Raw genomic sequence first — 14,717 nt, forward strand, 5'->3', positions numbered from 1 at the left:
AAACCCAAAGGAAATAGAAACTTTTGTCTCCCTCATACTTTCCAAAGGACAAAGAACTTGACAGTAAAGTAAGAACCTTTTCCCTAATATTCTTATTCTGGTTTTAACAGAAAAAAAAAAAATGAGTATCAAAGAGAAGCAAAGTGTGCTTGTACATTACGTTCCTGATTCAAAGTGAAAACAATGGCCTATTGGTATTTAAGTAACCGCAAACTGAACTGCCTCAATTTATACGCACACGGGAAAGAGCTCCTTTTTCTAAGATACATCATTTGTGGCTGCATGTTGTGGAATCTGCTTATAGCTTTAGTTATAATTTTAGAACCGTAGCCATTTCTTACACAGCTACACAGAATTGTATAGGTTGGAAAAGACCTTTAAGACCATTGAGTCTGACCATAAACCTAACACTGCCAGTTCAACACTAAATCATGTCCTCAAGCACCACATCCAAACATCTTCTGAACACCTCCAGAGATGGTGGCTCCACCGCCTCTCTGGGCAGCCTGTTCCAATCCCTGACAGCTCTTTCAGTCTAAACCTCCCCGGGTGCAACTTGAGGCCATTTTCTCTTCTGTCACTTGTTACTTGGGAGAAGAGACCAACACCCACCTCACTACAACCTCCTTTCAAGTAGTTGTAGAGAGTAATAAGGTCTCCCCTCAGCCTCCTCTTCTCCCGACTAAACAACCCCAGTTCCCTCAACGTCTCCTCATAAGACCTGCTCTCCAGACCCTTCACCATCTTCGTTGCCCTTCTCTGGACACGCTCCAGCAATGATCAACTTGTCTAAGAAGAGTGGGCAAATTAAAATTCTGGCTATGGAACTGGCTCCCACACCTTTGTGGAAAGTCACTAACCTCTCTGAGATAAAGTTGTATTCCCTAATTATATGAGCAAAAATCGGTTTCATTACTCTTGATTAATATTGGTGCTATTGAGAAAATTACTGATCCCCTTTCCATTTCACTATCTGCAAGACACGGACAATTGTACAACAATTATTGCATTTACCACACAGGGTGCTTGCTTATTCCTTTGTTTATAAAGCTGTAAGTATATTGACAGTTTTCTGTTCCTGAGAGAACTGCTAAATTAGTGTCTCAGTGGTTATGTGATTAGCTAGTTTTTAAAGGTACTGAGTGCCTATGTCCCACTGAAATCATTAGAGACATCTAAATACCCTTAAATTCTAGCCATTGTCCCCATATTTTCACAGTAATAATTCTTACCTCATTAGCCTCTTTTATCTTTTCTTGCAAAAAAAAAACCCAGCTGTACGTGATCTCAAGGCAAAGCAGAGCATTTTATCACTGTTGGACAACAGGTAGCAGGATGCTTATTAAATGTACTGCTTGCAAATCATCAGCTGGTTTTGGAGGTTGTATATTTCCAGGCAGAATTATAGTCTCCAACGAAATTAAAACCTGGCTAAATTGGACTGATTGCATCCATTTTCTTTCAACCCAATTTCACTTTCCTATGCCAAAGTTTGTCATTTTGAAGTCAGTGCAAGCACCCCCAGTATTTCCCATAATCTTCTGTACATTCATCTTTGCACTTAAGCTGCTTGGAGAGCAAGGAGTCATATTACGAGAACACCAAACAAGAACACTGCAGTCAGTCCCTTTCCTTATGGATGGACTCCTTCCTCTTTCACGCTTGCTAATGGATGGAGAAAATATTTCCATGTGTTCACCAGAGCTTCTGCCTGGCAAATAGGGGGACACCAGACCTGAAGTAAATACACAGTCTCTGGCTGCTGTTTTTGAAACCGGAAAGAGTTTGAAATCTACATGTAATGCCACTGTAGTGTTCTGATTTCATTCAGCTCTGGTCACTGTCATCCTAGATTAAAAGCCAGATTGCATACAGGAGTGGGCACAGCTGCACGGACTGCGCCTGCTCTCGCTGGGCTGTATGTGGCACGTGTGCTCACAGAAAGACCGCTGGTAGCTGAGGTACTGCAGAAATGCTACCGCTATGCCAGTACGCGAGTTGTATGAAATTTGTCATTCAAAAGCATTTACTTTAAAACATCCTCTATCTAAATTATTTTCATGGGTGAAAATCATTCATTGAAGAACCTCTTCTATTTAGATGGACAAAGCTAGGTGAGCTATAAGCAGAAGGTTTAAAATGTCTAGAATTGCCAGAGCCAGAAATCTTAAAATCACAGAATAATCCAGGCTGGAAGAGATTTTGTGGAGTCTCTAGTACAACCCCCTGCTCAAACCAGGTTTCTCAGGGCTTTGTAAACCCCACTGAGGATAGAAACTGCACAACCTCCCTGTGCAGTCAGTGCCACTGCCCGACCATCTTCATGGGGAGAAAGTTTTTCCTTAGTTCAGGCCTAAATCTCTTTTTTTTTTTTTTTTCCAACATACACCCGATGCTGGTCACTGTTCTCCTCCTTGGGCCCTGCTGCAAAGCATAGATCCTGGGAGACCTTGTTAGTAAAGACTGAGGCAAAGTCAACGCTGTACCCTGGTCTGTGTTTGCTGCCACTAAATCACCAGCTGAATCCAGCAGCAGTCACATATTTTCCTTGCTCATCCCGTAACTAGCAATTTGACATCCCTTGCAAGTCTCAACTGTAGCTGAACACTGGCTTTGTTAATATCATCCCTACATGCCTGGACAGCACTTCTAAATTACTTGTTCAGAGCCATTCCTGGCTTCAGCTGCTGTAATACCACCTTTCTACATTGTGGCTCTGTTGTGAGTTACTTGTTTAGGCAAGCTGATCCAATACAACTGCCTCTTTTCCTAAGTGTCAGGATGGACCATCTTGGCAGCATCAGTTCAGTCTGTTGTCATTCTAAGACACAACGCCAGTTCAAATGTATTTATGAAAGGACAGTTATGACCGTGTCTGTCTGCTCTGTATTAACTGTAAAATATTTCTGGAAAGCCACACTTCTAGACCCAGGTATTATAAGTCTTTGCTATTGAATTAAATGCTGTATGCTTTCTGGTTGCAGTCCTGATCCTTTCAATTCCTCCAGTAGAGAAATGGAAATAACCATGCCACCATCTCATAAAAATTAATTGATTAAGGAGTGGAAAGCACTCTGACACTTCTGATGAAAAGTGTTGTAGATGTTTTTATTTACTGCTACCGGCAAAGCACTATGAGCAAAATTACAGTCAATCATCTGGCTTTCAAAGATATTAACTTTAAACTGAGGACCTGAGCTAGATAGCCTACTTTATTACCTGAGAGATCATGATTATTGTCACAAGTTAGCAAATTTAAGACCTCAGAAGCCTCACTCCTTGCTTTCCTTAATATATCCCTCCATAAAAGCTACTCATAAACACAGTCCTTTTTACAATCACAATCAAGGGGGAAGCTGTAAGCGGGGAACTTACCACCACTTAATTAGAACATACCTGCTTTCTCCACTTAAGCTGCACAGCCTCTGTTCCTCAGACACAAAAGTCAAACTTCATCCAGCTCCCCAGGGCCACACCACTGTCAGTTCTGTACTAGGTATCTAAAATGGGCTAGTAGTTAGAAGCACACTCAATAATTTTCAAACGCACTGGCTCAAAATCTGTTACCTTAGGGCATTCCTATCACATTTCCATACATCTGCATTTCCCTCAAGCCACTGGCTTATGAGTTTTACCCAGTGTCAATCCACTGTTCCCACTTCGATGGGGAAAAAGTGCAGTCAGCAACAAAGTAGTAAGCATTGGCCCATGCACAAAAAAATAAAAAAAAAGACTATGCTTTATTTTATTTTGTTATTTGTTTGGTTGGAGTTTCATAAATGAAGCTCTTTTGTGTGTACGTGTTTCAAGAAAACACTTTTTTTCAGATCGTTACAATTCCTCAGCAGTTCCTCAGAAACGAGTTCCTCCCTATGCTGCACACTTCATTTTCTGCACTAAGTACTGCCCCTCAGCAGTAGCAATTACCATTTCAAAAGGAAATAAAGTAGCACAAATGCATTTTACAGCTCTCCAAATTTCATAATAGAAAACAGCTAAGGAGTGATTTGCAATGTGGTGGTTAATTGTAAATCATTGCCAATATGCTCTCCACATGGCAAGTTTCATAGGCTTGCTATGTGGCATGTAATTTTAACAGACCATTTCTAATTATAGAACTTTAATTCCTCCAACTTGAGTACTTCCCTTTTGTATCTTCTACACCAGTAATACACTACCAGCTTCCAAGATCCAGCACACACAGGGCAGATACTACAGCTCTGTATGGAATATCATTGTTCATGCATTTTCATGCAGCAGTTCACACACAGCACATGTATTGCCCAGACACAAGCTGCTCATTTTGTTCATACCTACCTTCAATTCATTGTTTCCAAATCTTCCCTCTGCTGCATTTAGTCAAAGTCTTTCATATTAAAAAGGCCATCCGAAAATGTCCCTAAATCTCAGATTTTTTTGAGATTGTTCAAACTGTTTTAGTTAAAGTCATCACACAAATACATCTTGCCACCTGGATTTGTATTCTAAAGCATAGCACCAGAGAAGAGTATGAGAGAGAACCAGGATCTTGACAATGTTCTCTTTTGAAGCAAATAAAAATTTAACTTCAGTTTAGATCAGAATTTTGTGGCTTGAACCTCTCCCTAGATGGGATACTTTGTAAATCTTTCAGCTGTACCATATTGAAAGGTGATGATGTGTGGCCTGGGGAATTTTCTGTGGCAATGTAATTACTGTTAGACTTACTCATTTGCAAAGAAGGCTTTTACTATCCCAGTGTAGCCATATTTGCTGAGGCCTTTGGAAAATCTGTTTGTCTAGGCGACAGACTTGCAAGTTCAAGGAAAGATCACCTTGCCACTGAAAAGGTTCTCAGGAGGCAGCTGAACTTTTGAACTGTGGGCTACAGATGACTGTATCAAATAGAGAGATCACCCCTGTAGAAGTATCACTGTTGTACAAAAAGTTACAAGAGTGTTAGAGGAAGGAGTGTCTTCAAAGGACAAGAGAAAGGGCTGGCAAAAAAAGTAAATAAGGGAACAGGCTTTTTTGTTCATCCTAAGAAATGACTAAAAATACATACACTAGTCATAGGTGAAGAAATCTAATAGATATCTAATGGAAAGCTATTACTTCTTAGGTTCTTGGAAATTAGTAATATTTTTTTTAATGTTTTTTTTTTCCATTAGATCTGTGATTGCAGTCAGTGAGGCTTCATAGTTGTAGCTGGCAGAAAAGAGGTATTGGCGTTTGGGGGCCAAATCTAGAAGTCCTTACATAGGCAAACAAACACAGGATTTGATTCAAGGTGGATGCAAATGAGGTCAAGCAATCATTATTCTGCTGTTCAGTGTGGTGTTTGTTCTTTTGTATCCAGGCTTGCACAGTTCCCCACTCTAATGGTTTCTCCCTAAAGGAAAACAAGGTTGTGCTAGTTGTTAAAATGCCTCACACCTTATGAAGATATTATGCTAGTTTTTTGGGGGTAAACTAGATGTTCTTAGTTAAACTAAGTAAACCACATCAAAATTCAGTTATAATCATGATGTGCCCAGTTCAGGTTTGTCCAAATATTCATAAAACATTTTGAGCCGTCCACGTAGCTAAGGACCTGTGAACAAACTGATCCCAATTTACATCTGCTTTGCTATGTTGCCATGAAACCATTGTAGCACTATGGTTTTAATTCTAAAATTCCAGTTCCAGTAAAAAGTCATGGAGAGGGCACCTGACATGAATCCCTGCACGCCAGAACTGTTCCATTTCCCACATGCTAACTTTGTTGTGTTCATAGGAAACACATTTCTTTTGTATTCTGTACTCATTGCGCCCATAAAGAGAACAAAAGCTATTTGCCTGGAGTCTGGCAGCATTTCTTCAAGGCTGCTAGTCCTCCATACAAGTCCTATACTAGTGAACTAATTTATCCATATAAATTCCTGTCAAGTCCTGTATTTGCTTTTAAGCTTGCCCAACATGAGAGACAAGTTGTTCAGAGACCCAGCTCAAAGAAGAAAGCACCACATCATTCTGTCCCAACCACCCATTGGAGTAGTGATACTGGTGGGATTCAAAGTGAGCATATCCAGGTGGGAAAGGATTTAAAATAGTACAGTAGAAATTTGTATAAGGTAAGAGGGTAAATAAGGGGAAATGAACTTGCATGGCTAAAAGCTCCTGAAGAAAGAGTCTGAGTTAGCACAGTGATGTTACCTAAACATTCACAAAAAATTTCCAGTAATGGTCTGTCTTCCGGTGAAGTTTGTGGATATTCAAACTCAGCAGTGATTACATATCATCTCATCTCTATATAAATAACACAAAGTGCATTGCCACATTTTGGTAAAGAAATGGATTCAGTTGTACTCCAGGTTAGCTATGTTCTGCACATTACTTTAACGTCTTCATAGTAATAATTCAAAGAACCCAATAGTCACCATTACTAGAGTGGAAAATTTAATGGTACTCATTAAAATACCTATCTGCATGAAACGTAACAATACTTTTATTATTATGTGTTTTATAACATAAATGTATCTACTATAAATGAATCTATATATGACCAGCTACAGGGCATAGACTTTTTCCAGTCTTGATGTAGTAGTTTTTCTGAAACTAAGTCAGACAAAGTAAATGCAGTACTTTGGAGTGTTACTATTTGCATATTATAGCTAATTAGCAAGCACAATAGCATCATCCATGGGGAAAGGCCCACTGGCAACTTAATTCATTATCTTCTATTATTGTGTATCATGTTAAAATGACAAGCATGTTACGCTGTATAAGTCATCACAATTTTAATTAATATGTCCAAACCTGATATAAGCATATATGCTGGTTTTGTCCATGCTGAGTCCTCCTCATTTCTTGTACATAGATGCCTCTTCAAAGTGATTTTCCATGTTCATTTGCTTAGAAATGTGACACAAATACTGATTTAAGTGTTTTTAATGAAAGTATTAATTATACAAAAAGCTCAAAATGAGTTTAATAAGCACTGTAGTTGCCACTGAAATATATATTTCAGGAAACAGTGGAATAGTAATTACGGTTGTGATAGTAAATTAACTTACTTGCTGTATACTGTGCTGAATGCATCCTTCTGAGAGAAAGGCTCATCCACCCACATAGCCATACACTAGAGCCAACTCACAGGCTCTCAGCAGGGTCAGGACTTCAAAACCCAGGGCAGACCATTGCTGGCCACTCCCCAGACTTTCAGTGCAGTTTGTAACCGAGGAGGGGGTGTTGGGGGGAGCAGCCCCCCATCAGCAGCAGCCAGTTGTGCTGGTCAGGGTTGCGCAGAGCAGAGAAGGAGCGGCAGGATGGTCCCTTTGCTGCACCTTTGCCTTTGTGCCCCAAACACACAGTGATCTAATTTATTAAATTAATTATGAAATCAATCTTTCACTAACTTGAACTGCCTTAGTCTGCTAGAACGTTTATTTGTTATACAGGTACTGTATACAGCCACAGCAGGGGCTTTATTCCTTATTTGCACAATTCCTGTTCTGGCTGAAAGGAATGTCATTCGGTGACATTGATACCTGATAACAGCCATAGTTGGTACCTGGTAACAGCCATCAACAAGTAAAATCACTCTAATCCTATATTCTGGAGACTGTTGCAAGTTTGCTAAAGTATTGAAAATGGACGATACAGTTCTACACAGCACTCCACACACCATATGACCCCCACTGTCATATACTACAAATCAAACACAATTTAATTTTAGAAGGAAGGAAGGAACCTGATTCCACCATTAAATGTTAGAGTCCTTTTTGTGGGCACAGAGAGGACTTGATACCAGAGGCCACCACCTGACTGCACCAGAAAGTTTCCATCTGAGCCCAGTGAAAGCAGGGATTTGGCTTCAGGAATCATTCATTATCATGACAAATCATTTGCAAAACAAATAGGCACAAGTTCTCCCTGCATTTCTGCCCTTCAGCCTCAGCATTTATTTAGCCCAGGGTATAGATTCATGTTGTAAAAAAGGTTTGTCTTTTGTTCTGCCTCAAACAATATCTCACCGTGTTAAATGAGACCTTCATGTGAGGAGAAGAAACTGGCAGAATTAGTCACTTCCAACTCTCTTACCTCTCTGTTTATCAGTCGAGAAATTATTTGATAGCTGAATATCTAAATGCTGCTGACCTCCAAATACTTTACTATGATGCATTGTTTTAAAGTAGAATTTTCATAAACATTCAGCGCTGGCCTAACTTCCTTTCAGTGACATTAAAGGGATTTGGACTTTAAATCACTCTCAACTGTATCAAGAAAAGGATTTAGAAAAAATACACTATATTGCCATGTCTTTCTGTAGTCCCATTTAAGTTATGACCCTCTTAAGTTATGACTAATACTATCAGGTTTTTTGTTTCTTCTCATGCCCTCTCGCAGAGCCTAGACCTCATCCATCCAGCCCTTACCTCTGCAATGCAGGGAGCAGGAAAGGCCAGCAGCAGACTAGGTGGTAACTGTAGGAGGTAGCCTTGAGAAATGCTGAGGAGAGAGGTATGACACAAATGCTGCCTGTCCAAGGGACTTGCGCATATTTTTCTACTTGGGAATCCCAGTTGGAAGTTCCCTCCTAGAGTTAAGCACTAAGCAAATCCTTGCTCTCCAAACCAAGCCAAAAGTACCCCCTTTCTACCCAATACTCGTGATCAGAAGATATCCACAAGATATGCCAGATTTACCTGAAGAAACTCGATATTTCTCACTTTCAGAAAGATGCCCCGATCACCAGACTATAGCCTTATGTATTTCATGCAGCCTTTGGACTGGAGATTTGACCTCAGATTTCCCATATCTTGGTTGCTCCAGCCCCTGGCCTAATAGCAAATCCCACCTTTGATATTTTTGCTGCCTTAAGTAGATGAAAGCCACATAGTCCATAAATCTAAAAAGAGCTGAGGCATGTGCTGGACACACAGTTACTTATCACTGACATGACTTGAGTAGTCCCAGCCATGCCTAGAGGCATTTTGGCACCCAAAGGGCCAGTGGAACATGAAGCTACGAGGACTTTAAGCACAAAGCTCAGCGGCAGCACAGCAGAGGTTTTAAGTATCTATTTTAGATTTAGGCGCTTCAGTTAGCAAATAGTATACTACAGCACAGCCTACAGTATAACATACATAGCTATGTCCATACTAACCTTAAACATGCCAGTTTAAGCACCAGAATGGCAAGAACAGGCAGCAGTGTAAATCAGTCAGTGCTGTTCTTTCTGCATTGCTTTGGTACCAAGCTAACCCAATTAAGCTTCTTTCAATACTTCTTCATCATTACTACATTCATCATGCAAGATAGCACTGTGTACCCTTACACAAGGAATTCACACCTCCATTTGTCTGTGCAGCTAAACATTTATGCCCAGCATTTTACTTCTGAATTAGGTAATGTGGAAGCTGCACTAAAGCTTCTGTTTTCAAAAATACCAGCCAACATATCATCTTCAACGTCAGAATCAACTGTGAAACGTAATACTATTAATTGGGAAGCAAGAATAATTTATTTCAGTTGTGGGTTTGATTTTACCAAATTAAATTAATGGTACAATGGAAAGTAAATACTAAGACTTCTGTATGCAATTAAGAATTTTGCTCAAGGTCCAATCTGTTTTAAGCTTTGTCTTTTAAAAGCATTTTAAATCATGAATTGGAAGGTAAAAGAATTAATACACCTTTTAGTGTCAATTTCTGCATACAGGACCAAGCAAGCAGGACAGCACAGTCTTTGCTATGACCACTTTTTCAGAACAGACGTTAACAGAGGCTTTTTCATGCACAGTTGATTTTGTATAAACTGATTGACACCTTTGGGGGTCGTCTTTCCACTGACTCATAATTTTGCTCACTCTTGAAAAAAGCCTTCTGCACACCCAGTATTCTCTAGTTAAAGCTGAAAATTCAACTCATCATATTTACACAATAAAAAAAAATCTATTCTGCGTTGTTTTTAATTGCAAATCCTACTCAAGGGACCAATTCTCCTGCTTAGGAGGCAGCCCTGTGCCTTCTACTAGAGAACCAACTGCAGTCAATTATGGTAATGAAATGTCAATAAATATAAAAATTTAATACAGCCTGCTCTTGGTGAGTGGCAGATGAGGACTTGCCTCCCAGACAAATTTGCTGGTGCTGCAACTATTAAATGCACCTGAAAGAGTAGCAGGTTGCCTGAGAGCTCTCCAGTAGAGGGATGGTGGGAGATCCGGGCATCTACTGGGTTTTTCCATTATAGCATAATCACTGCACTAAGGCCACTGATATTCTTGACATCCAGACATCTTAACTTCTTATTATGAAGTGAATAGCATATTTCCCCCGCAATCTGGAACCTCAGTGAGGGATTTTGAGCTTTTTTTCCCCCTTGACAATTACAAAAGGGAAATTAAGTTGTGAAAGTTTATATTTATATGTGACTAGTTTCTCAATATGAAGTAGCTGAACCATGTCACTATATTAAACTGCTCTTCGAGTAAAAGTACTTGAGGTATGGTACTTTTTTTTCTTATTATTTATATAAGTATATATACACTAATGTATAAAGAACTATGTATATGTGCAGAGAGAGAGAGAAATAACAGATGAACTATAAACTAGTTTATGAAAGATGGTTTGGCTGGGATTTCCAAAGACTAGATCTTAGTTTTGCCACAGATTTATTTCGCCCTGAGTAAGCGGTTTAATATCACTACTTCAGTTTTCCCAGGTGTAAAAGAGAGCAATAAAACCTGCCTCACAGGGTACTTAAGCATAATCCATTGATTTAATTGAAATATAAGCACAAGTTTAAATGCTTTACAGAGTTGGAGCAGTGTTATTCTTAACATCACTAGAAAAAGTGTAACTTCATTTTTCTTGTACAGTTACCTTCAATCAATGTCTTGGGAGCACTAAGAGTACATATAAATAAAATGTCTTATCAAAAGTCAGTAACTTATTGATTATAATAAGGTCATTACTAGGAGAAGTCATTTTCAGTTCCTTTCAGTCATCTATCTATCTTACCTAGCTGAAATTTTGTCAAGTTCAAAGTCTTTCAGTTTTTTTATGCAAAATCAATTCACAGGTTTTAAAATAAAAATAAAAAAACCCACATATTCCAAAATACATGTTCCTTAACAGTTATTAAAAACCAGATTTTAAGGGATCAGTGCCTGGAAAAACAAAATTTTGCAGTATTCGTCTGTTTCCTCTGATGATACCTGGTTGTTCATTATTAACTACTTCATTATGGGAGACCTTAAAGATGGGATTAGAGCACCGATACCTTTAAACACATCATTAACCCAAAGTGTGCACTTACCATTGTGCTTAGTCTTAGTTTAGAGCTGGACTTCAGTTATGTGTGCTTACATGAGGTATGAGTAATTTCCCTGTTGTTATGGAGGCTCCTAAAAGAGAAAGGCGTTTTTAATATTAGAGCAGCCAGGCAAGAAAAGAATTTTTTTAAAAGCGTCAATAACCCATTTAGATCTCAGCCAGGTGGCCAGGAGCAGTTCAATACAGGAGCAAGCAACACACCTGGCCATTTTCATGGGACAGTGCCACTTTGTAGGGGATATGTAACACACACTGATGAGAACAGGGCTGAGCTGAAGGCATTTCAGCTGAAGCAGTTGCTCGGATCACCCTGGTACACCAGCTATGCCCTGCTCCACGCTGCTCTCTCTGCACTGGAGCTGCCCAGTCTCACAGCCACCAGCACTGTCTCAGAGCCAGTTCACCCCAGCCCCCACGTTTCACCTTTGCATCACGGCATTTCCATAGGCTGCAGTACCCAAACACTTCTCCGCTGGTCACCATCCTATAACAAAGCAAGCACATCTTCAGAGTGGCCGAGGCTGGTACAGCTATCTGCATGGGAACATCCCCTTAATGGGACTAGCATTAGCCAGAAAAGTTTCAGCGTGCAAGCAGTGGGGAAGTTGTCCAAGGTTCAAGGATTGCACAGGGGTGTCAGCTATGACAGGCTTTAAGAATACTTTGCTTGTGAATATTACCTTTTTTTAATGTGGTGTATTAATTCCAGCTTTCCATTGGATCTCTATATACAAGCGTTACGTAGGAAAGCTCATAGACAGGTCAGCCTCCCCTGGAAACAAATGGGCATCACAAGGGCAGCAGACCCCCAGAGCAGTCCTGCTTTTTTCAGTGCCCAGAGAAAGTAATTTCGTGCCTTGTGGTTGCTGCTCGGGACAATGCAAGTGCAGCTGTGTCACACACCTGCCTGCTCCTCCTCCACTAGCAGCGGAGGACTCGCCAGAACAAGTCAGTTGGAACCAACTCCAACAAATACCAGGACTTTGTGCAGCTAAGGAGAACAGAAACCACCCGCACAATACTTCTGTTTCCTGTGGGAATACACCGACATTTCTGGGCTTGAATAGATGTTTCTGGCCAAGTTATGGACACTGGACCATTTCCCATGAATGCCATTATGTCCCTCTGGACTAATACACCCAGCGTAGGTGCAAGGCTCATTTCACCAGTCTTTCTTCGCAGGATCATACAATTACAAGTAGAACATGAGACACCAAGTGAATCAAACAGACTGATATGGAGCACAGCTACCAGTGTCATGAGCAGTTGTCATATATAAAGGTTCTAAAAAAAACCTAATACAGACAAACCAGCATTCACACTGATGTGACACACCATTAAGATACATGGTTTAATAATATTTTCAGTATGTACCATTGTACTAAAATAGGTTTGTATGTAAAATCATCTTGACTTGGTAACATCATTAAATTGAGACTGATTCTTTTATCCAGGAGTATCCCAGTTGTATATGACTGCTTAAAATGTTCTGAAGCAGTTCTGTGGGCGTGACATCCAGACAGAAATACAATTCTCTTTTACAGGTGGATTATTCCATAATAGCATCCCAAGCTGGAGCTACCCTCAACAATCTTATGAGCCACGCACAAGAACTAGTAGCAAAGCTTCGTTCCCTGCAGTTTGATCTGCGAGAATTTGTATGTCTCAAATTCCTGGTGCTGTTTAGTTTAGGTAGGTACACTCTACCCTTCATACCTGACATAAGTGTGTTGTTCCTTTTTCTAAAAAAAATGAAAATATATTGCTTTTCTTAATTTTTTCCTGAAAAACATGATTTTGAAATATATTTAATGAGGTTCAGAGTAATCCAAGGATTAGTTTTTAATTATCACTTGCAGGAAGAGTATGTATAAAAATTAAAAATAGGTTTCTGTGGAAACGGCTCCTAAATCCTCTGGAATTACAAGCTTTCTGTATGTGATTGCTGAATATTCCAGAACAAGGATAAGCTTCTATTAGAAATTCTAGAGAACAGTGGGAAATACAGATTACCATGTTTTTCTATTATATCGAATATAGTTATGTAAAGCAGATGGAGCAGGGATATGGTTGGAATATACCTCTTTTTCAAAGGCATCTGTGGTAAGTATATACAATCTTCCTTGCATATGATGGCTGTCACATCGTGACCCATAAATCAGGAATGTATCTCATAGTTTTTAAAAAGTGAAAGGAACTCTTAAAGTGCAAATTAATGATAATAGCTTTATGACAGAGCTGGCTTGGAAATAACCTTTAAAGGGAAGATTGTTTTGTATGAGTGGAGAGGACACAGAATGGGAAAGATACCTATGCAAGACAAATTAGTTAAACCAGTGCCCTCCAATGAATCAGTCAAGAAAAATCACCAGTGCCAGGAATAAAAAAAGGCTTAGGGAGATGGATTCCTATTGACTTCATAGGAACAAATTTTTCAGGTGTGCGCTCTGTTGACTTAATAAAGCTGGTCTAAATAAACTCTGGCCAAGTGAATTTTTATTTACTGGCAGACAGTTGAAAGGAGAGACTTAAAAACATAAATAAGGTCAGATCCAGCCATACCTCCATAGCCAAACCTCCCGTTTTACTCAAAAGGTATTTTGTCTACAAAGAAAGTGATCAGTTGAGCCAAGCACAGCAATGAAAGTAATATCAGCAGCGGTGCCATTTAATAATGTTTTTCTTTAATTTTCAGGTTTGTTTTTTTTTAAATTCTATAAAGGAAAAAAATTCTACAAATAAGTTATTATAATACAGTTGCAATTAGATTAAAGGGAACAGGTTTTGTTACACTGTAAAGCATTAATTACTGTCTTAAATATGTCCCTCCATGTGGTGTTTATAGAATTTGAACCTGCTTTGGAGAATTTTACATGAAGCTCTCTTTAAATACAGGGTGCATAAAAGAACACATACTTCAGCCGTATAGGACACAGAACACACAGAAAAAAATTAAGAATTATTTTAAAAATTAGAACGATGCTGACAGAACCAACTGTTATGAAGTTTGTGCATTCTGATTCCTAGTAAGAGATGATGGATTTCCCTGGTAACTATTAACATTTTGTATTCAGGGCTTTGTTGCTTTCCACGTCTTAGATTCAGAGAAGGAAAAGCAAACCAACTGTTGCAGAAATTATGTTTTATGAATTAATCTGATGAATAACAAGAATTCAGATTTCCTAATTCCTAGTAAGTAGGTTTTTCAGTCATTAGACAGTGGCACAGAAACATCTAAAGAGCTTGTAGCTTTCCTCTGGTAAAATATTTAGAGACTTCATCTCAGTTCAGTGATATGTTAAATTAGCTGAATAAGTGAAGTACATTTGGAAAATTCTGACTTTTAGGTGGCCTTTTTGTTTGACTGCTTTCATCGGCTCTTCTAGTACTTTGCATTGATTTAGGAATCATTCTTAC

At 39.2% G+C, this 14,717-nt stretch overlaps 1 protein-coding gene across 3 annotated transcripts in view; it reads left to right on the forward strand.

Annotated features, from left to right (window-relative positions):
- The window catches only part of NR5A2 (nuclear receptor subfamily 5 group A member 2), a 98,754-nt gene that overhangs the window by 55,223 nt on the left and 28,814 nt on the right, over positions 1-14,717 (forward strand). For all 3 annotated transcript variants that reach the window (XM_075097234.1, XM_075097233.1, XM_075097235.1), the window contains one exon: positions 12,845-12,992. In XM_075097234.1, coding sequence (XP_074953335.1) covers positions 12,845-12,992 — 148 coding nt within the window. The remainder of the gene's footprint in view (positions 1-12,844; positions 12,993-14,717) is intronic.

The sequence above is a fragment of the Phalacrocorax aristotelis genome, chromosome 6 (assembly GCF_949628215.1).
Source record: "Phalacrocorax aristotelis chromosome 6, bGulAri2.1, whole genome shotgun sequence".
Taxonomy (NCBI): Eukaryota; Metazoa; Chordata; class Aves; order Suliformes; family Phalacrocoracidae; genus Phalacrocorax; species Phalacrocorax aristotelis.